Genomic DNA, 21,877 nt, shown 5'->3' on the forward strand with positions numbered 1-21,877 from the left:
TTCTTGGAGAGATCTCTGGTCTTTCCCATTCTATTGTTTTCCTCTATTGCTTTGCACTGATCACTGAGGAAGGCTTTCTTATCTCTCTTTGCTATTCTTTGGAACTCTGCATTCAAATGAGCATATCTTTCCTTTTCTCCTTTGCCTTTCGCGTCTCTTCTTTTCATAGCTGTTTGTAAGGCCTCCTTACAAAGGACGCCTCTTTGCGTCTCTTTTTCTTGGGGATGGTCTTGATCACTGCCTCCTGTACAATTTTACGAACCTCCGTCCATAGTTCTTCAGGCACTCTGTCTATCAGATCTAATCCCTTGAATCTATTTGTCACTTTCACTGTGTAGTCATAAGGGATTTGACTTAGGTCCCACCTGAATGGTTTAGTGGTTTTCCCTACTTCAATTTAAGTCTGAACTTGGCAATAAGGAGTTCATGATCTGAGCCACAGTCAGCTTCCAGTTTCGTTTTTGCTGACTGTATAGAGCTTCTTCATCTTTGGCTGCAAAAGTATAATCAATCTGATTTCGGTGTTGACCATGAGGTGATGTCCATGTGTAGCGTATTCTCTTGTGTTGTTGGAAGAGGGTATTTGCTATGACCAGTGCGTTCTCTTGGCAAAACTCTGTTAGGCTTTGCCCTCCTTCATTCTGTACTCCAAGGCCAAATTTTCCCGTTGCTCCAGGTATTTCTTGACTTCCTACTTTTGCATTCAAGTCTCCTATAATGAAAAGGACATCTTTTATGGGTGTTAGTTCTAGAAGGTCTTGTAGGTCTTCATAGAACCGTTCAACTTCAGCTTCTTCAGCATTACTGGTTGGGACATAGACTTGGATTACTGTGATACTGAATGGTTTGCCTTGGAAACGCACAGAGATCATTCTGTCGTTTTTGAGATTGCATCCAAGTACGGTATTTCAGACTCTTCTGTTGATTATAATGGCTACTCCATTTCTCCCAAGGGATGCTTGCCCACAGTAGTAGATATAATGGTCATCTGAGTTACATTCACCCATTCCAGTCCATCTCAGTTCACTGATTCCTAAAATGTCGATGTTCACTCTTGCCATCTCCTGTTTGACCACTTCCAGTTTGCCTTGATTCATGGACCTAACATTCCAAGTTCCTACGCAATATTGCTCTTTACAGCATCGGACTTTCCTTCCATCACCAGTCACATCCACAACTGGGTGTTATTTTTGCTTTGGCTCCATCTCTTCCTTCTTTCTGGAGTTAGTTTTCTACTGACCTACAGTAGCATATCGGGCACCTACCGACCTGAAGAGTTCAACTTTCAGTGTCCTAAGTTTTTGCCTTTTCATACTGTTCATGGGGTTCTCAAGGCAAGAATACTGAAGTAGTTAGCCATTCCCTTCTCCAGGGGACCACGTTTTGTCAGAACTCCCCGCCATGACCTGTCCATCTTCGGTGGCCCTACACAGCATGGCTCGTAGTTTCATTGCATTACACAAGGCTGTGGTCCATGTGATCAGATTGGTTAGTTTTCTGTGATTGTGATTTTCAGTCTGTCTGCCCTCTGATGGAGAAGGACAAGAGGCTATGGAAGCTTCCTGACTTATTTGTAATTATCCATTTTTGTCGTCTATATGTCTTGGCACTTCTAGAACATAAAGAAGGAACTTTGTCATGTGACGATTTATTGTTATTCAGTTGCTACGTCGTGTCTGACTCTTTGCGACCCCATGGACTGCAGCACGCCAGGCTTCTCTGTCCTCCACTATCTCACGGAGTTTGCTCAAATTCATGCCCATTGGTTCGGTGATGCTATCTAACCATCTCATCCTCTGCAGCCTCCTTCTCCTTTTACCTTCAGTCTTTCCCAGCATCAGGGTACCCTTCATGGATCACAGCCTTGTCGAGGCAAAGGGGTTTGCATAACTCAATGAAGCTATGAGCCATGCCGTGCAGGGCCACCCAAGACGGATGGGTCACAGTGAAGAGTTCTGACAAAACATGGTCCACTGGAGGAGGAAATGTCAATCCACTCCAGTATTCTTGCCTCGAGAACTCCGTGAAGAGTATGCGGCCAGACCCCCTATGAGATCATGAGCTGCTCAAGTCAGAGTTCACATGTCGCCGTCGCTCTCCAATGCCGGCACTGCCTCTAGCTCGCCGAGCTCCAGCCGAAGGAGAAGGGGGATAAGTAAGGAGGTCTCTATACCATGGCTTGTACAAAGCAGACTGCCCGCAAATCGACTGGTGGTAAAGCACCGAGGAAGCAACTCGCTACAAAAGCCGCTTGCAAGAGTGCACCCTCTACTGGAGGGGTGAAGAAACCTAATCGTTACAGGCCTGCTACTGTAGCACTCCATGACATTAGACTTTATCAGAAGTCCACTGAACTTCTGATTCACAAACTTCCCTTCCAGTGTCTGGTGCGGGAAATTGCTCAGGACTTCAAAACAGATCTGCGCTTCCAGAGTGCAGCTATTGGTGCTTTGCAGGAGGCAAGTGAGGCCTATATGGTTGGCCTTTTTGAAGACACCAACCTGTGTGCTATCCATGCCAAACGTGGAATGATGATGCCAAAAGACATCCAGCTATCCCGCCGCATACGTGGAGAACGTGCTTAAGAATCCACTATGATGGGAAACATTTCATTCTTAAAAAAAAAAAAAATTCTCTTCTTCCTGTTATTGGTAGTTCTGAACATTAGTTAATTTCCCCCCCCCCATGGGATCAAAAGGTACCTAAGTATATGACTGCTAGTGGAAAAATAGGGGACAGAAATTAGGTATTGGCAATTTTTCCATTTTCATTTGTGTGTGAATTTTTAATATAAATGCGGGGACATAAAGCATTAATGAAAGTCAAAATGTTTCAGTGAACAAGTTTCAGCAGTTCAACTTTATAACAATTATAAATAAACCTGTTAAATTTTTCTGGACAATGCCAGCATTTGGATTTTTTTAAAACAAGTAAATTTCTTATTGACTGCAACTAAATGGTGTTTGTAGCATTTTTATCATATAGTAGATTCCATCCATTCACTATACTTTTCTAACTGAGTTGCCCTACATGCAAGTACATGTTTTTCATGTTGTCTGTCTTCTGTGCTGTTCCTGTAAGTTTGCTATTAAAATACATTAAACTATATATATAAAAAAAAGAGTTCACATGTCATGCTCTGTGGTCCTGGTGGGCACCATGGGCCTTGGCACTCAGGAGAAGGTCAGAAAATATCTGACAGATCACATGATCTGGCCGTATCAACTTTATTTGGCCCCCAATACATGTCAACACGACCATAAACACAAACAGGAGCAATGACACAAGTTCATTTCTGCAAACATCTGTAGGAGAGGTGCCTGACACTTACACAGCCAACATAGCAAACCATTTTAGCCCATGGGTAACTTTAAAACATTCCACTTTCCAGGAAAATCAGATCAATGCTGTGAAAGAATAAGATGGTGGCAAGAGAGAGCTCCTCATGGAATGACAAGCTGAGCCAGTGCCCCCCAAGTGCTGGGGGAACCGTGGTGGCATTTAGGAGGAAATAACCCATCAGGCACAATAGGAAGGCAAGTTAAGCTTCGGGCTGGGAGTGGAGCATGCTGCACAATGGTTACAGAAGTGTGAGATGGAGCCCTTCCCTAAAATATTCCCCAACAAGCTCAAATATTTGAACATCTAATTACTTTTAATGTAGTCCACATAAACTGATTTTCACCAGTTAGAACCCGCCTTCTTGGCATACCCTGAAAAACTGTACCCCAACCTCAAATATGCAGATGACACCGCACTTATGGCAGAAAGTGAAGAACTAAAGAGCCCTCTCTGAGTTTGGCCAAGTCACCATGGTGGGCTCACAAGTACTCAGAGGGTAGCCAGACGGGGCTCCCGCCCAGAGCACAAGTCCACTCACTGAAGTCCCCTCACCATGAGTATGGGATGGCAATGCACACTCAAGACTGCCCTCCCTGCTCCTCAATCTCACAAACAAAACACCTGGACCCGTTCAGTGGCCCTCAGCCTGGTGTCCAGAAGCCCCCTCCAGTGCTGGGGGGCCTGGCACCTGGGTCGTGGCCAACTTGCCCAGACAGAAGACAGTGAAGAGCACGTGGACCCCAGAGCTCGGGAGTGATGGAGGCATGCAAACCAGCATCTCCTGCTCCCGGGTCAGACGTGATGCAAAGGCCTATGATGTGAATACGAGTGGGGCAGGACCAGAGGCTCACAGAAGCTCCTGAGGCCCCCCTGGGCAGTGTCCCATCCCCTGGGCAGGCAGCACCCTGAGAAGTGGCAGCAAAGTGGCCACTCGTGTCCTCTCAAGAAACTGCAGTGGGACTGAGATGAAATCAGAAACACGTCCGGTTCTCAGGCTGGCCCCTCCATGTGGCCCATATGGTGAGAGGTGCAGCCAACAGGACCTGCCCTGGGGACAGAGGGGAAGGCTGGCCAACCTCCCGGAGCTACACGGCTACCCCTGGGTTTGTCCAGTGTGCGAGAGTCCAAGGCCCAGAACTAAAGCTAGGCAGGGACCGAGGGACTGACACAGACGTGAAGGAACCCTCTCTCATGGGCAGAGTGCTGGACGCCAGGGCAGAGTCTCCTCGGGGACTGCTTGCCCCAGGTTCCAAGCCTGGAGGTGGATGGCGGCCCCCAGTGGGAGGGCCTGAGGGACACCCGCCGACCTCTGGGGCACCTAAGGCTCCAAGAGACCAGGCGAATACTGAGTCTGTCGCTAGCCTGCAAACAGAAGAGGACGAATCTGAAACACAAAACACCAGGGCCTGATGAGCACCCAGACCCAAAAGAAGTGCCCAAAACTTGGCACAGAAAGGACACAGAGCTCAGTGGAGAGATGGGCAACAGGCATTTCAGAGAGGAAACCACATCGGCCAAGGAGGACACAAGGAAACCGAGAATCTGGGTCGAGCCTGTCCCAGGTCAATGCTGCCTGCAAACACACAGCAGGAGCAAAGTGGAACCCTCACCAAGCCTCAGAGACCCAGGTAGGCTGGGAGGCAGCACTCCCTGTGGCTTGGTCCTCACATCTGGACACGTGAGGAGAGCTGGGGCCAGCTTCAGGGAAGGGAAGGGATGGGTGCGGAGAAACGCCACGGAGCAGGTCTTCACAGCTGCCCCCATCAGCAGCCACACGTCATAGGTCTCCAGTGCACTGGCCAAGGTTTAGTTCAAAACCAGGATTTGGGAGGAACAGTAGAAGCCCACCCTCCGTTCACAGGACCCTTCCTCATGATCTGAAACCACTACCAGGAGGTTCTGGGGTGTCTGGAGGCATCTGGTAACCACTCTTGGGGCGAGGAGCGGGGTGCCAGCCTGAGGGAGTTGGGTGTGGTGATCACTCGGGTTCCTGTAGTGCTGAGGCCTCAAATCCAGGAGGCAGCCTCTGCCTCTCAACTTGTGGCCAGGAGGCTTCTGCAAGGAGAGAGCAGGCTGCACGCTGGAAGAGAAAGCACTGCTCCAACTCAACATTCCCATGGCAGCAGTTGTGTGGGTGCCTGGCTAATGGGAACACCGACCTTGCCTTCCTGGAACTCGGTGACCCTCGGAGGGTCCAGACTTGTGCACAGCAGCCACAGCCTCGGAGGAAGAGGGGGGCAAAGGCGGGTAGCAGGAAGATGCGGAGCGCCCCAGAAGTCCCAGAAGAGAGCACCTGACACTCGGGCAGACGGAGAAAGGATGTTACAATCGTGCCTGGAAGGAGGACAGTAGGTTGTCAGGACAAGAGGAGCCAGTGGTCCAGGGGCAGAACTGCACGAGAAAGTGTGGGGTCCCGGATGTGCTCTGTGTAGAGTGCAGGGCCAGCACAGCCACCCAGAGTGCGGGGCGATGAGGACGGAGACCTGGGACAACCGGAAGCCCCCCCAGGGCACAATGGGCGGGTTGGGGCTTAAACAGGAGAGAGCACAGCTGCAATTTCAATCCAGGGTTGATGAGGGCAGATGTGCTTACAGTGTGACACAGAACCGATTGTGTGCAATACCAGCTGGAGAAGGAGAGACAAGAGGGGTCCAGGCCAGTGGGGAGCCTAGGCTGACAGCGCCGGCCCCAGGCCATGAGGCCTGAGCTCAGCTAGTAGCAGTGGGGACAGGAAGAGGAGCATTTACTCTGATCAGGCACTTGGGAGGCAGAGACCCAGCAGGGAGGGTGGCGGTCAGGAGCAGAGTCAGGTGGCTGCCCTGGGTGGGCTGAGCCCCTGGATGAGAGCAAGAGTTCAGGAAATAGCTTTGAAGGTGCAGCTGCCTTTCTCTGGGACATCTCAGGTCCCAGGGGCAGCAGGAGACACATCTGCCTTCATATCTGCCAAAAAAAAAAACAAACCAGATAGACTGCGGCTCAGCACTGGGCCAGCAGCCCCAGGGTGGCTTGGAGGGGAGCTGGCCTGGGCTTTCAGCCCAGAGATGGGGAGCTCCGCCCAGAGGACCCACCTCTCCTGGCTTCCCTGGCCCCTGGGGTCCACTCTGAAGCTCAGATGTGATCGCTGTCACTTTGACTCTCGCCGAGTCTCAGGGAGTGGACGCCTATGGCCAGGGCTCAAAAGGGCAAGGTCTGGCCTCCGCCAAGGAGCTGGACAGGCCCAGCCTCCATGGGTTTTGCGGGGCCACAGCTCCATCCCTGTCAGCTCTGCCTGGCTCCACCCCAGCCCAGCTCCCCAGGGGCACCACCCCACCCGGCCCCAGCCCCGCCTCCTTCTCCAGAATCTCCTCCTAACCCAGGTCTTTCCCACACTTCAGCCCCAGACTCCTTGCCCTGCTCCTCCCACCTCTGCCCCTCTCTTCTGCCGGGCCTCTCACTTCCTGATCCTCCTCCAGGTCCCGCTCCAGGCTGCCAGTCTGGCTCCTCCTGGCCTAATCTTCCAGCCGCCTCAGAGTGTGGCCGTTCCTATTTCGTCTCCTAGCGGACAGGGCCGGCGAGGGAACGCGCCTTTGTTCCTACGTGCGTGCCTATGTGAGGATGGGAAGCCATACACATCGGAAATCAGGGGCTTCAGTGTTTGTGGGTGCAACGCGACCAAGGCCAGCTTATGCTTTCACCTGTCAGTGTTCTAGGGTGCCGGTGGCGGAATACTGTCCTGCCTGTGGCCGCTGTCTGGCCATCCCAAAGCGCCCATGAGTCACTCTGCTTGCAGGAAGGCGGGACCTGCTTCATACGCGGATGGTACCTCCAGGCGGGGGTTTCCAGGCTCTGGGACCAGGAGTGCCTGCCAGGTGGCCGAGCCGCACCTTCTGATCCCCTCCATGGCCACAGTCCCCGCCAACCATCCTTCTACGTGTGTGTCCTGGTGTTGCCCTGGGCCACATAGGAAGGCGTCCTAGTCCTCCTTCCAGCCTCCTGCTCCGCCCCTGGACTGTGACCTCACGCAAGCGCCACCTGACCCCTGCAGACCGCCCCTACCAGGCCCTGACCCTGCCGTGGTTCCCCTCCTGGTGGGGCCCAACCATGAGTCCTTGGAGGATGGCCCACTGACTCGGGGAGCCCCAGGTCCTTCCAGAATGGCAGTGTGAGGGGAGAAGTCATTTTCTCTTGTTCCTTGCAGGGCCTACTGGGCTGTAAATCACCATCACTCCTGGGGCATATGTTTCTGTGCTGCGGGCTGAGGCACCGTGGGGTCCCTGTCCCAGCCGCGTGAGGACAGGCCAGCTGCTGTGGTGACCGGAACCAACCCTGAGGGAACCTGCATGTGTGTTTCACATTGGCTGGGCCCTCCTGGGTCCCCGTGGGCTGAGGCCGCTGCCCAGAAGAAAACTGTGGTGGCTGTTGTCCAACATCGCTGTCTTGTCACAGGTGATTTTCTCCCTGTTCCTCTGGTCCTCGTGCAGGTGAAGACGCCCGGACAAGCAGGCAGAAGAGTGTTTTCTCCTCTGGCCACCAAGCAGCCACTCTCTGCTTTGAGAGGTAGGAGCGCTTGCAGCCCCTTCTTGCTCAGGGATCCCACCCACACAGTTGAGATTCGGTGGCACCCAGGAGGAAGGGGCTGGGTTGGCTGAGACACTGAATAGTGGAAACTGCGTAAGCCTGGGATCCAGTCACATACCCCAGTAGAAGACATAGCAATGGCTAAGCCCCAGGGACCAGCCAGTCTCTCTGTTACCTAACCCAGACTCAGTGAGGAGGGTGACCCTTTGTCACCCAGCACGTGGACAGAGGTTCAGTGGGATGATGATGCTCTGGGCCAGCCAGTGTGTGACGACATGGCACCCTTGCCTGTGGTTTGAGGAGTGAACATGCGGGAAGCCTTTGCAGAAGGCAGTTTGCTGGTGTGTGTCAGCACCTCGGGTGTGTGCCCTGTGCCCCGGGCCTCCTCCTGCGTGGCTCTTCAGTCAGTGAGTGTGCGGTCATGTTGAGTGGCTGTATTGGCAGAATGAGTTTTCCCTTCCCCTCTATCAGGAGGGAAGTGTCAGTAACTTGTGGGGCCCTGACCCTGGGAGGTGTAAACAGACACCGTGTAAGGGTGAAAACAGACACATGAAGATGGGTAGATGTGGATGAGTGTGCCTGAGGTGCTGGGAGTGGGGAAGTCATCCCCCCACTCCCCCCTTGCCCCTGCGGAGAGATGTCAGAACAGAGCTGACCCTCTGTCTTCATTGGTCGACAGTTGCATCAGGATCGCACCGGGTGGCTCAAACTACAAACCGTGTTGATTCAGGAGGCTGGCAGCCGAGGCCGAAGTGTCAGCTGATGTTGACTCTCGTCATGGCTGTGGACAGGGTCTGCCTCATCTCTTCTTCCTCACTTTTGGGACGTTGTTGGCCATGGTGGGGGTCTCTGGTCTTGGAGAGCTTGCCTTCCTCTTTACCCGAGTTCTCCCATGTGCCTGTCTGTCTCTAAATGTGTCCTTCATATGGGGACAGCCGTCCTGTTAGAGGAGGGTCCATCCTCATGAGCTCACTGGACCTCCATCAGCTCTGTGAAGACCTTTCCTTTGTCTGTAAGGTCATGCCAAGGTACTTGGGATTGAGACCCCAGCACCTGACTCTGAGGGGACATGATGTGACTCCTCACACCCTACAAACGCTCTGAGGTAGGAACACACTGCAGACTTCCAAGGATGGAAGGATGGCCTTCATGGCTACCAGGGGTGAATCCAGGGGTGAGGAGCGCAGGCCACAAGGGTAGGAGCCAGATCACGTGGGGTCTTATGGGCCTGTGAGAACTGTGGCTCTGCTGTGCTTGGTGAAGGAAAGGCCTGGGAGGCCCTGGGCTGGGGTCCTCTGGGACCTTGTCCCTGTCCTCACAGCCATGTGGAAACAGAGGGTCCCTCAGAGGTGCTGAGGTCCTGCTGAGGTTCAGGCCCTTGACTCTGCTCCTCCACCTACCCCCACCTCCAGTGAACAGGGACCCCCCTCCAGGGACAAGGAAAGAAGTGAGGATAGAGGTGGGTGTGGTCAGGTCCCCTGCAGTCATGAGCTGTCTCTCAATCTCTCAGCACTTCCTCAGCTGTGGAATGAGGTGACAGTAACCTAGCAGGTTATTTGAGGTTTGAATTCTGTGATCCCTGCATGGTGCTGTTCCATACCCTGGCGAGGACACGGAGCACACCCAATTCAGTAGTTCCTGTTCTTTGTTCTTTCTCTAGGCTCTGGGCAGGTGCATGGGCATCTGCTGACAGTGGAGGCCATGGTGCAGGAAGGGCTGGGAGGAAGGTGGCTCCCAAAGGTTTGGGGAAGACACCTGGCAAGGCCATCTGAGTTCCAGGGCTGCCCCAGAGCCGAGGCCAGACAGGTTAGCATGGATCTGCCCTCAGCAGCCATGGGCTTAGATGTGGGATCTGCAGAGCATGGGCAGGGATGGGCCCGGGAGCTGAGAAGTCTTTGCCAGCTGTGGCTTGGGACAGCGAGGGTCCCTGGGCTGGGAGGCGGCGGCTAAGGTGCCTGACCATCACTCTGGGCCTCAGTCCCAGTTGTGCTCTGAGGCAGAGGTGGGTCCAGGTCTGCCCCACGTGTGTGTGTGTGTGTGTGTGTGTGTGTGTGTGTGTGTGTGTCCTCGCAGGTCGGGTGGCAGGGCTTGATTCTGCAGCTCCTCCACCATGTCAGGTCCTATGTTTTCTGGGCACAGCAAAGTGTCCGCAATGTCCACGAGATGTGTGTACAAAGACAGGACACAGAAGGAGAACAAGGTGATTCAGAATCATACCTGCTAGAGACCAAGACCACATCACAGAGGGAACACAAGGTGAACTGGCTCCTCTGGCTGAGCATTTCAGACAGGCTCACCTCAGCAAGGGGAATTCAGGGCGAGGCCAATCAAGGGAGAGAGCAAAATGTAAGGGAGAGGCCTGGTGCTCCATGAACCCACCAGGCCACGGGAATCTCTCAGTTTGCCCACTGCAGGCCCCAGGGGCAGAGCAGGAGGGCCCCGGTGGGGAGCCTGTAGGTGTCAGGTCCCCAGGCGAATCACCAGCAGACAGGTGTTGCTGTGGGGCCTCACCCCTGGGGAGTCAGGGGACTTGCTCAGGTCTGGCTGCAGGTAGTTGGGGTGGGGAAGCCAGGCTGGGTGCTGTGCTGCCTCTCATGGTCTCTGCCGGGCACACACACACACGTGTACACACATACACACACAGACAAGTGCCACACGCAAACCTGAACCCACCTCTGCCTCAGAGCAGAACTGGGACTGAGGCCCAGAGTGGTGGTCAGATACCTCGGCCACCGTCTCCCAGTCCAGGGACCCTCACTGTCCCGAGCCACAGCTGACAAAGACCCCTCAGCTCCCGGGCCCCATCCCTGCCCATGCTCTGCAGATCCCACATCTAAGCCCATGGCTGCTGAGGGCAGATCCATGCTAACCTGTCTGGCCTCGGCCCTGGGGCTGCCCTGGAACTGAGACGGTCCTGCCACGTGTCTTTCCTTCACCTTTGGGAGCCACCTTCCTCCCAGCCCTTCCCACATCACAGCCTCCACTGTCAGCAGATGCCCCGGCCCCTGCCCAGAGCCTAGAGAAAAAACAAAGGAGAGCAGGAGCTACTGGGACGGGCGTGCTCCATATCCTCACCAAGGCCTGGGACAGCACCATGCAGGGATCACAGAATTCAAACCCCAAATTACCCGCTAGGTTACTGTCACCTCGTTCCACAGCTGAGGAGGTGCTGAGAGATTGAGAGATAGCTCATGACTGCAGGGGAGCTGACCACACACAGCTCCATCCTCACTTCTTTCCTTGTCCCTGGAGGGGGGTCCCTGTTCACTGGAGTGGGCTGGAGGCAGAGGAGCAGAGCCACAGGCCTGAACCTCAGCAGGGTCTCAGCACCTCGCAGGGAGCCTCCGTTTCCACGTGGCGGTGAGGACGGGGACAAGGTCCCAGACGAACCCAGCCCAGGGCCTCCCAGGCCTTTCCTTCCCCAAGCACAGCAGAGCCACAGTTCTCACAGGCCCACGAGGCCCCACGTGATCTGGCTCCTACCCTGCTGGCCTGCTCTCCTCGCCCCTGGATTCACCCCCAGTAACCATGAAGGCCGTCCTTCCATCCTTGGAACGTTCCAGTGTGTTCTCTCACATCACAAAGAATGTTCTCTGTGTACCAGGGCTGCTGCCCTCCTGATGGAGACTGAGCCCAGTCTCGAGTGGGCTGACAGTGCAGCTCAGGGAGACCGGGGGGGTGTGGGTCTGTGTGAGGGGTGGGAGGAATTCCTGCAGCCAGCTCGCTGTGTGGCAGCCTCTCTCAAGGGTCAGAGGTGCAGGACTTTAGTCTCTGGGAGAGGAACCACACTCGGAGTGGTCTGTGTCTGTGTGTTGACCTGGCTTGAGGACTAACCCCTGGGTGCCTGTGTCCCTTCAAAACAAATGGTCGTGACAAAAATGCTTCTGCTCAAAATCCACTAGCCACGGGTCATCACATGACCCTTCCTAAGTGAAGAGGCCTGGCAGGGTCGTGTCCCCACGTGTGCAGGGAGAGAGAAAGACAAAAGGTGACCGAACACCTGACATCTCTCCAATTCCACACTGCCTAGCAGATGCTCAGCAAAGAGCAGCAGTTAAAAATCTCCTTTGTCTTGGGGAGGACAGTCTGAGCAGGTCATGAGGGTATTGAAATTCTCCACCTTTTCCAAGTGTCCACTGACTATGTGGCAGGTGCCTCATATGTTGACCAGAATCACATCTCCTGTTCCCATTGTTCTCTGGCACTCAGCAGGGAGAGCTGCCCCTTCAGCCCCCTGTACCCATCTGCATCCCCCACCACAGTGACCTCACCACCTCCTTAGGCCCGGAAGTCGCTCCTGCCTTTTGATGCCAGGCACAGCCTTAACCTGTGAGTCTCTGCTGCCTCCACACTTCTGAACCTGCCTGAACCCGGGGACACTGGCGGATGTTGTATCTTTACTGGTGAGTACTTATTTCTCATGTTATTCAGATCTCAGTCTCTGTCCCTTTCTCCTCTGGAAATTGTTTTGTTTTCAAGACACCTCAGAGAATTGGCAGCTCAATAGGAAACAGAATAGAAAACCAGTCAAAATTGCTGTTCTGTGTTTTCCTCCTGAAGGATATATTCTTCAATTTGGGTGTTCGTGTGTGTTTGGGGTGGGGAGCAGTGTTTTTCCCAGGTGAAAATCAAAGCTCCTCGGATCCCGTCACAAAGCAGGTCCTGTCCACTTTTTCAGCTTCTCTTCACTCATTTCATCCCACTGAAATCCAGACCATGCTCACAAGTGACCAAAAAAAACTCCAGATGACCAGATAAATTCTTTCAATATACTTGGTAATCAGCATCCCCATGACAGAGAGAGGATGGCCACCCCAGGGAATACTGGGCCATACTTAAAAGCAACATTCGCATTTCTCCAGGATTCCTAGCAGATGCGGGGGGTGGGGGAGGTAGAAAACACCTCCTTTGCCCCTGTGGTCAACATCAATGCAACAAGTGCAACAAGTCTGACTTGTTGAGCTAGATGTGACCTAAGGAAGCCCCCATCTACTTACATTTGAAAATGGATGAGGGTAAGACAAAAATCCAGTCAAGAATACTGGAGGTGGTTGCCATGCCCTTCTCTGGGGGATCTTCCTGACCCAGGGATCAAACCCAGGTCTCCCACAATGCAAGCAGAATCTTCATCGTCTGAGCTACCCAGCAAGCCCCATTTCCAGTTAGAGGACCTGCTAAATTTGGGTGTGGAGGAGTGTTCCAGCAGGACCCAAGATACTCCAGGAAATGAAAGCAAGAACCACTCTTTGCCTCTGTCCCAGCTGGTCTTCCATCCAAACCCTTACTTTCTGCCATTGCAGCCCCAACAAAGGCCATGTCCTTGATTACAATTGCCAATTACAATCAATATAATTAAAAGCTAATTAACACCTTGAGTTCTGAATCCCCGGGACCAGGAAAGAGAGGGTCGGCCCATAGATTTCTGGGCATCGCTTCAAGGGAGTGTGACTGGAGTTCTGCAGGATTCCTAGCAAAAAGGGGGTAGAAAAGACCTTCTCCATCCCTGTGTTCAACAGCAATGCAACAAGAGCCAGGACCCCTTCCTTCCTGCCCCAGAAAGAGATCTCCCTGGGTTTGATGCACGATGCAAAAGGACACCTCACAGCAATGTCCCATTTCAGAGTTTCCCCTCACCCCCACGACACACCTATGTGACTCTGACTCCTAGATCACCACTCTAGGTGTGGGGGTGTCCTGCTTGTCCCAGTGTCCCCATTGCTAACACAGGGCCTTTCACGGAGCAGAGGCTCCATAAGTTCTTCGGAATAAATGAGCCAGTGAGGAGGGGGCTGCTTGACTTGGATTAATTGCTACTTCCTTAGATAACCCAGGCAGATCCAAATAAACAGAGATCCCTTAGCTGTACAAAATGACACACAAAAAGTATAAGCAGCAAGAATTCACTACTATCACTTTTTATTTTCTAATTATTCCACCAACTATATCACTGCTATGTAAGTTCACATTTCCAAAATCGTTCTAATTCTAATTCCATTTTATCTTGTGCAGGACCACAAAATAAAATGGAAGACTTCCCAACCTCTTTTACAAAACAGGGAAACTCTTGTTCCTGAACTGGCTTAGTACAAACACACTGTGATCAACGTCACTGACATTGTTAGATACTGGAATGCATTTTCTTCTATTGAAAGTAATAACACTTGAAAAATCCCTAAAGAAAAGAGAGATGAGTCTCCATGTCATTGTAGAGAACAGGAACACCAAGATGCCACACATCGGGATCCCCCAACGGGCCCAGGCTCTCACTGCTGAGAAGGCTGACCACTCCCTCTTCAATCATGGAGGGATGGATGTTTCCCTTCCTGCCCCCCAGGACAAGCTGCTAGACATGGGCCTGGAAGGAGCCTGGCTGCTGCTCTGGCTCAGAGTCTCCCTTCCTTCTCCCTCAAAGCCTCTGCAGAGGGGCTGGAAGGAGCTGGGACCCACTCTGTTCAGATACGCCAACACCTTAAACTTGCTGGTCTCCATATAGGCCCAGGGACCCCACAGGAACTCGTAGCGACCAGGGTGGCTGTCAGGCACCTGCCAGTATTCCAGGTACCCCTCCTGCACCCACACTTGGGTCAGCAGTTCCTTGGGACTGAGTGCTCCCTCCCGGGACACACCCCCATCATGCTGAGTTCTGCCGAGACCTCCTCCTCAGGGGCACAGTCTTCATACACGACGAACAGGCACAGGATCACCACCAGGAGGCCAGCCTTGGGCAACCTCTGCCCATCCCTCAGCATCTCATTGAGGGGGAGGCCCAGGGAGGGGACCACGATATAGGTGTGCTCACTGGGGCCCAACTCCTTCACCTCCAAACCAAAGATCAGATGCAGGTACTCTGAGGCTTGACCAAGGACCACCAGGAAGTGGTCTTGGTGATCTTTGAGGACACTATTCAGCGCTTCTGCCTTGTGATCGGCTCCTTGGTGATATAACTGCTGAGCAGGAATCACACCAACTCATTCATCTTCACCCGTAGTGCATCTCGGAGTGAGGACCTGGCACCTTCCTGGTCATGCAAGGTGCCTGGCACTTCGTCTTGCCTGCTGAGACCGTGCTCTTCAGATTGGCTCCCCAGAGTCGCAGCCAAAGCAGCAGGAGAGGGACAGACACCCAGAGGGCTCTGGGGAAGACTGGCTGTTGTAGCAGCAGCCACCTCCCTAGGGTGCCCAGGACTGGGAAAGAGGAGGAGGAGTAAGCTGCATCTCCTTCCTCCACCTCCACCTCCTCCACCCCTCAAATGAACTGTGTCTCCATCAGACCCTCGTCCTCTCTTGAATCCTGAATGTCTCTCTCAAGCTGGTGGAGCTCACTCATCCCAGGCTTGATGACTGGAGTCAAACTACAGACAGGAGTGAGGCAAGGTGACCTATGTGGGAGGAGCTCCCTGGGGAGCCACTGCCCTTTGTCCTTGGGGACAAAGTAGCCAGGGGACAACCTGCCTAGGAGGAGCACCCCTGTGAAGCCCGAGAGCACCCCTCAAGAGGAGACTTGTCAGTGGCCTGCATCAGACCACCCATGGTGCGTTTCTCAGCTGAGGCCGTTCGTACCCACTCTCTCCTGCAGGCCCGTGGTCCCCATCTGTCCCCCTGCCTCACTCCTCTCTGTGGTTCGATCCCAGTCATCATGCCTGAGATGCATGAGCTCCACCAGCCTAAGAGAGACTTTCAGGATCCAATAGAGGATGAGGGTCTGATGGAGGCACAGTTCATTTGAGGGGAGGAGGAGGAAGAGTAGGACCAGGTAGAGGAAGGAGATGCAGCTTCCTTCTCATCCTCTCTTCTGGTCAAGGGCACCATGGAGGAGGGGGCTGCTGCTGCAACAGCCAGTCTCCCCCAGAGCCCTCTGGGTGTCTTCCCCTCTCCCAGTGCTATGGCTTCCACTCTGGGAAAAGCTCCGGAGAAGCAGAACACCCCTACACCTAGAGCAATAGTCTAGGAGTCAGAGTCACATAGGTGTGTCGTGGGGGTGAGGGGAAACTCTGAAATGGGACATTGCTGTGAGGTGTCCTTTTGCATCATGCATCAAACCCAGGGAGATCTCTTTCTGGGGCAGGAAGGAAGGGGTGCTCTTGTTGCATTGCTGTTGAACACAGGGATGGAGAAGGTCTTTTCTACCCCCTTTTTGCTAGGAATCCTGCAGAACTCCAGTCACACTCCCTTGAAGCGATGCCCAGAAATCCATGGGCTGACCCTCTCTTTCCTGGTCCTGGGGCCCCAGAACTCAAGGTGTTAAGTAGCTTTTAATTATATTGATTGTAATTGGCAATTGTAATCAAGGACATGGCCTTTGTTGGGGCTGCAATGGCAGAAAGTAAGGGTTTGGATGGAAGACCAGCTGGGACAGAGGCAAAGAGTGGTTCTTGCTTTCATTTCCTGGAGTATCTTGGGTCCTGCTGGAACACTCCTCCACACCCAAATTTAGCAGGTCCTCTAACTGGAAATGGGGCTTGCTGGGTAGTTCAAACGATGAACAATGTTCATGCTCTGTGGGAGACCTGGGTTTGATCCCTGTGTCGGGAAGATCCACTTGGAGAAGGGCATGGCAACCCACTCCAGTATTCTTGCCTGGAAATTCCATGGACAGAGGAGCCTGGCGGGCTACACAATCAATGGAGTTGCAGAGTCGGACACGACTATGCGACCAACACTGTTGTCCATTATGGTCTAACTGGAAAAGTTACTGAGTTTTATTTATGAATCATCCTGTTTGGTTGATAAGCTATTCCACATCCTATTGAAGCGCATATTCTCTGACCTGCCGTGCACCACAAAGTATCCAGGCCCATCCAGTGGTGAGTGGAGGAGTGTCTGGGGGCAACAGTGTGAGATTTCCTATCCTACCCCGCCATCACAGTGCCAACAGCCACCAGGTCCTACAAGCTCTGTCCCATCCCTCAGGTTCATTCTGCAGCCCAACACACGGGTAAACAATGTCAAAAGTCAAACCAACTACAAGATGAAGAACTGAGGCCGCGGGGCTTGGGCATCTTCCCAGGATCACATGCTAGTGAGGGCCGGGGTGGGCTCAGAGCCCTGGTCTCAATTCCTCTGCAGCCCCCGCCCTTCCAGCCCACCCCAGGCCAAGGCCCAAGCTTCCAACTTCTCATGCCTTCCTCTTCTCAGTGCTATAGGATGCCTCTGAGGTGAGAAAAAGCAGGCCTGCGGAAGGAAGGGGACGAGGAGAATCAGAAGCACTGTGGGGCTGCTCTGTGCTTTGCTGAGAACTGACTCTGCCGGGGGCCAGCGTCTCTGTCCAGGCCCAGTGCCTCCCATGTGAGGGCGGCGCCCTGTCCCTGCTGCTGCCATGGAGCTTCCTGCCCAACTGAAGCATCCTCACTGAGCAGGACGGAGGGCGGGCCTGACTGTATGGCCCTAGGGCACACTGGGATAAGGCCCCTACAGGAGCCTCCTCCGATACAGGAGAGAAGGTAACACAGGCTGACCTCCGAGGCTCCAGGTCTCCCCAGCCGCAGTGAGGGTGGCGGGCAGTTGGACGGTCTCTGGGCTGGGGACACTGGGGCAGGGACGTCAAGCACCAGGGCAGGAGAGCGAGGTTGAGAAGGGCAGGCCTTGGATGTCATGAGGGCTTGTGTGTGCTCAATGCAAGTGTCCCAAGCCACAGCTGACAAAGACTCCTCAGTGCCATGCAAACCCACTGCCAGGGCCCGAATGGTGCCTAGAGGAGGGGGACCAGAAAAGGCAGCTCCCTCAGAGGTCAGGGGGCAAGGAGGGGCTCCAAATGAGGGGTTGTGGGGGCAGGAAAGGCCACTTAGCCAGGCTGCCTCAGATACCACGGTCTTTGGTCCCCTTAGGAGGAGCCACCAGGGGCCCCCACCAACGATCACAGCCTCCAGGTTCATGTCCCAGTCAGGTGAACCGACCTGAAGGAACGCTCTGTCAACCTGTTTAGGAGTGCAAAGACAAAGGAGCAAGCCCAAATCGAGGCCTGCGAGCTCAATTCCGACTGCCAGTCCTCAGGTTGAAAGGATCCTGGGAGAGCCTCTTCCACACCCTCTTAGCTCTCCCCTTTCAGACACCAGGCAGTGGCCCTCACACAGGGCAAATGACCCTGCTGAGTGGCAGAACTGGGGGACACTTTCTCTAGGGGGACAGTGCCCTAGGGTCCTCACACATGGGCCTTTCCAAGGTGCCGGTCAGTCCCCTACAGAGTGATTTTTAATAACAGTGGCCCTCACACAGAAAACACGCGTCTCCAAACCCACTGCCCTATTGTCCATGTGCGGTGAAGACGGGTGACTCTCATTAGGGTTTCGTCCACTCCCACACCCGGACCCTCATCCATTTTCAAATATAAGTACACGGGGGCTTCCTTAGGTCACATCTAGCTCAACATGTCAGACATGTCCCTGGGAGTGAGTGTGTGTAAGGAGGCCCCTTGAAAAGTGCCTAACCTGTGAGCCAACAAAATCATTTGATGTACCTGCCATCTGGGTAAGGAAGAACAGGTCCATAGTGGTGGTGGGGACAGGGGCAGGGGCGGAGAAGGTCAGAGCTGGCCTCAGGGAGGACCAGTGAAGTGCTTGTTTTCAACAGAACAGGCCGTACCTTGAGCCCCCAATCAAGTCCTTCAAAGGGCAGGCACCCACGAAGAACCAAGTTGGACATGGGAGGCCAGGACCAGGGGTAGCAGAAACACAACCACCCCACTGATGAAAGGAAACAGTAATTTTGAGGCAGCCTCCAGGAAGGCTGAATCTGAGTCCGAGTCTCTGGGAAGGGGATGGGAAAAGCACATGCTCACGTGTTCCCAAAGTGAGCACTCTAGGGCCACGAGAACAGTCTTTATGGGAAGAAATGGAAATTGAAGACAATAGCTTGTGATCTGAAGCAGGATGACTTCTGGAGTGGGCAGAGCTCAGGAGGCTGCAAGCTCAGTGGAGCACCTGACTATGCTCTCCCACGCGGCCTCCTGGGGAGTCTGTATCTCACGTGCTTGGGGAACAGTCAAGTGGGACGTTGAGTTCGCTCCTGCCGTGCTGGAGCACAGCCCTACTCTGGGGAGAGCTTGACCTGGGGGGGGTGGGGGCAGGACAACAGGACTCTTGACTCTGGGGCCATCTGAGCAGGACCTACCATCGGCAGCACTAGCTGGAAGAGACCAAAGTCAGAAGAGGGGCAAGGCCGGGTCCAGAGGGTGAGGGGGTAGAACCACCAACTCAGGCTAGGCCAATCACCCTGCTATGGACCCCATCTTCTGGAAGGGACAGTTGCGAGGGGCCCATCTGACCCCTGGGGTCTCTTTCAGTGGTAGCCGAATGGACTTGCCAGGGCCTGGCCTTTCAGCAGAAGCCAGCCACAGGCCTGCCCGTTGGTAGGGAAGGGAGTGGAGCCAGGGGCACATTTGTCAACCCATCCAGGGCCTGGTCCCCTGAAACAAGGCACCTGGCAGCAGATGGGAGCCTTTGCAGGCAACCTGAAACATGCTTTTCTGTACTTTCAGACAAGAGGCAAGCTGGGGATCCCATCTCCATCCCCTTCCCCCCTCCCCTACACTGGGCCAGGGCTGCCTCTCCACATCACCTCTGTGACATCATGAAACAGTAAGGAAGCAGACCACTTAGTTGGCTGCCTGGCCCACAACCCAGATTCCAGAATCTGCAGACAATACTGGGCACTGAGACCCTGGTCTGAGGCCCTTCTGCCCTGAGCGTTCACTGATTGGGTGGACAATGCTCCTGAGCATTGGTTTCCCACGAGGCACTTGCAGCCCCGCTTGCTGATGGGGAGCCCGCAGCAGGGGACCGCCATGATTCCTCCCCGGATCCAAACGTGGATTCTCAGGAGCGGCTTTGGAGAAGCAGGGTGACCAACCCAAGAGCCCAGATCCAGGCTCCCAAGACAACCTGCCCCCGCAGGGCCCAAACCCAGAAACGGCCAACGAGCATGAGAACAACGCTGTCCTCAGGCTGTCCTTCCCTAGAGATTCGGGGTGATCGTGGGGGATGCGGCCTTCACCTCTGGGCACTGGAACAATGAGGGAGACACGGTGGTCATGGAGACAGATCTCTTCTAGACGGAGGTCCTCCATCGCAGAGGCACAGACAGGATCTTCGAGACAAACAGCATGAAGAGTTTCATCCGTGAACTGAACCTCTATGGGTTCAGTAAAATCCGCCCTCCGGGTCGCTCTGCGGGGAAGAAGTAGGTGATGGTAACGTAGAAAGCCCTTCCAGGGAGGCTAGGCTAGACCAGCCGAGTGCTGGAGGGGTTTCATTTCCCAGGAGAATGTTGTTCTTGTGAGAGGGTGACTAATGAAAGAGGAGAAAGCAGGGCCTGTCATGTTCCAGCAACCCCCTTAGAAAGGATCCACAGGGGTGACTCCAGACCCCGAGGGGCCACCTGATGTCAGGGAGGGCCAGTAACACCTCAAGCGAGGCTGGCCCCAGGGGAGCTCTAAGGAGCGCACTCACTAGGGCCTCATAAGCTGCCAGGAATGAAGAGACCTTATCTCCGTATTTAAGCAAGGCCCGGAGGTGGTGGGGCGGAGGGCAGCGAGGAACTGCTATTCTCCCATACAGTGGCTAAAGTGATTCATTTCCTTTCAGATCTGTCGCAACTCCAAGTTTCAGAGAGACAAGCCTCTGCACCTGCAGAACATCTAGAGGAAAGGTGACCCCAGAACAACTGCTCAGCCTGCGCCCTGCGCAACAGCGACCCCAAAGAGAAAGAAGCAAACGGTGGCAATCAGACACTCTCCTAAATTCTATCACAATGAGTCCACCCCAGAGGCTGACAAGAAGGCCCAGAAAGGAACCCAATAGCTCACAGAACCCCCGGCCGGTGCTCAGTTGTGTTCTGTGGCCTTTGGTCTATGGGCATTGTAGCTGGTCTATGGGCAGGCCAGGGCAAACCATCTCCCTAGCGAGCAGGGTGGGCCCAGTGGAGAGGGCATGTCCAGCAATGCCACGTCTGTACCCCCAGCTACTGCTGGAAGGGACGGCGCAGGGCAACTGCCTTAGAGCCCCACAGAGTACCCAGGTTATGGTTCAGTGATGACTATGTACAACACCTATTATTCCATTGTGATGGCGGTCATTTCAGTTGTGGCCCCAAATGAGGCCCCTGAGGTGGATGAGGAGCAGGAGGATTCCTCAGTTTACAAGTGTGCCCTCTGTAAGCAGTTCAAGGACAACCCCAATCCCTGAGCCGCCAGGTACTTAGAAACACTCAAAAGCACTCTCTTGTAATAAAAAAAATCTATTTCTGGCTCTAATAAAGTACAGCAAAGCTCCATGGGAATAAAGTATTGAATGAGAACTGCAAGTCTGTGTTCTTTCTGTCTGTCCATGCTACTCACACACGGCACTGGGTGAGCCCGATGAGGCTGGAAGCCCACGCCCCAGACAGGCCTCAGTCTGGTCCCCGTGGTCCCTTTTCATCTGAAGCAGCAGCATTTCACACGTTCGGCCAAGAGTGTGGCTCCCGAGCCATGCACCGAGACCAGCCCAGGACGGGCTGGTCCCTGCGCCTTGCCTGCCACACAGCAGAAGAGCCAGTCTGGCTCCTGACCATGGGGGTGTCACTTTCCATGAGTCATGCACCCTGAAGCAGAAGGGGCTCCTCCTGGGTCCCCTGACAATGCCACAAGTTTCTGATCAGCAGCTGAGCGTCTCCAGCTCCCGATCCAGGGGCATCCCCAAGAGGCCCACCGGAAAGCAAGGTAACCCCACCCACCAAGGGCCTTGCAAACACTGACTTTAAACCCAAAGACCAGTACAAGTTTCCCCAAGGTGAACACCAGCCCTTGTCGCTCTGTCCTCACAGCCGTATTTAGGAGCCTGACTTTGGATACGGAGCAGCCAGGCACCGTGTCCAACACACACGCTTTGTGAGCCAAGGGACACTTTACAGCAGGACAAGGGTCACCTGGAAGGACAAACTGCGGCCCCTAGTGCTCACACTCAGCCCAGCCCCCAGCCTTTCCCCATCACCCCCTGGACACTGTT

General features: G+C 54.2%; 3 protein-coding genes and 1 pseudogene across 3 annotated transcripts in view; 3 read left to right on the top strand and 1 right to left on the bottom strand.

Moving 5' to 3' along the window:
- LOC145536642 (uncharacterized) overlaps positions 1–21,877 on the top strand; it is a 169,838-nt gene that overhangs the window by 17,230 nt on the left and 130,731 nt on the right. The window lies entirely within an intron of this gene.
- On the top strand, positions 2,175–2,585 carry LOC145536014 (histone H3.3A-like). The gene has a single exon (XM_081564379.1). It carries the CDS (start codon positions 2,175–2,177, stop codon positions 2,583–2,585), a length of 411 nt encoding a protein of 136 aa, XP_081420505.1.
- LOC145536643 (melanoma-associated antigen 1-like) overlaps positions 5,376–21,877 on the bottom strand; it is a 41,494-nt gene continuing 24,992 nt past the window's right edge. Inside the window, 4 exon segments of the mRNA XM_081566185.1 lie at positions 5,376–5,397; positions 5,502–5,676; positions 6,746–6,830; positions 14,347–14,500. Coding sequence (XP_081422311.1) covers positions 5,376–5,397; positions 5,502–5,676; positions 6,746–6,830; positions 14,347–14,500 — 436 coding nt within the window.
- Positions 18,263–21,162, top strand: LOC145536448 (heat shock transcription factor, X-linked member 3 pseudogene; annotated as a pseudogene).

The sequence above is a fragment of the Giraffa tippelskirchi genome, chromosome X (assembly GCF_054371585.1).
Source record: "Giraffa tippelskirchi isolate mGirTip1 chromosome X, T2T-mGirTip1v1.2.pri, whole genome shotgun sequence".
Lineage (NCBI taxonomy): Eukaryota > Metazoa > Chordata > Mammalia > Artiodactyla > Giraffidae > Giraffa > Giraffa tippelskirchi.

Excerpts from the sequence above, each read along its gene's own strand:
- LOC145536014 (XM_081564379.1), top strand. The coding sequence starts at position 2,175 with ATGGCTTGTACAAAGCAGACTGCCCGCAAATCGACTGGTGGTAAAGCA.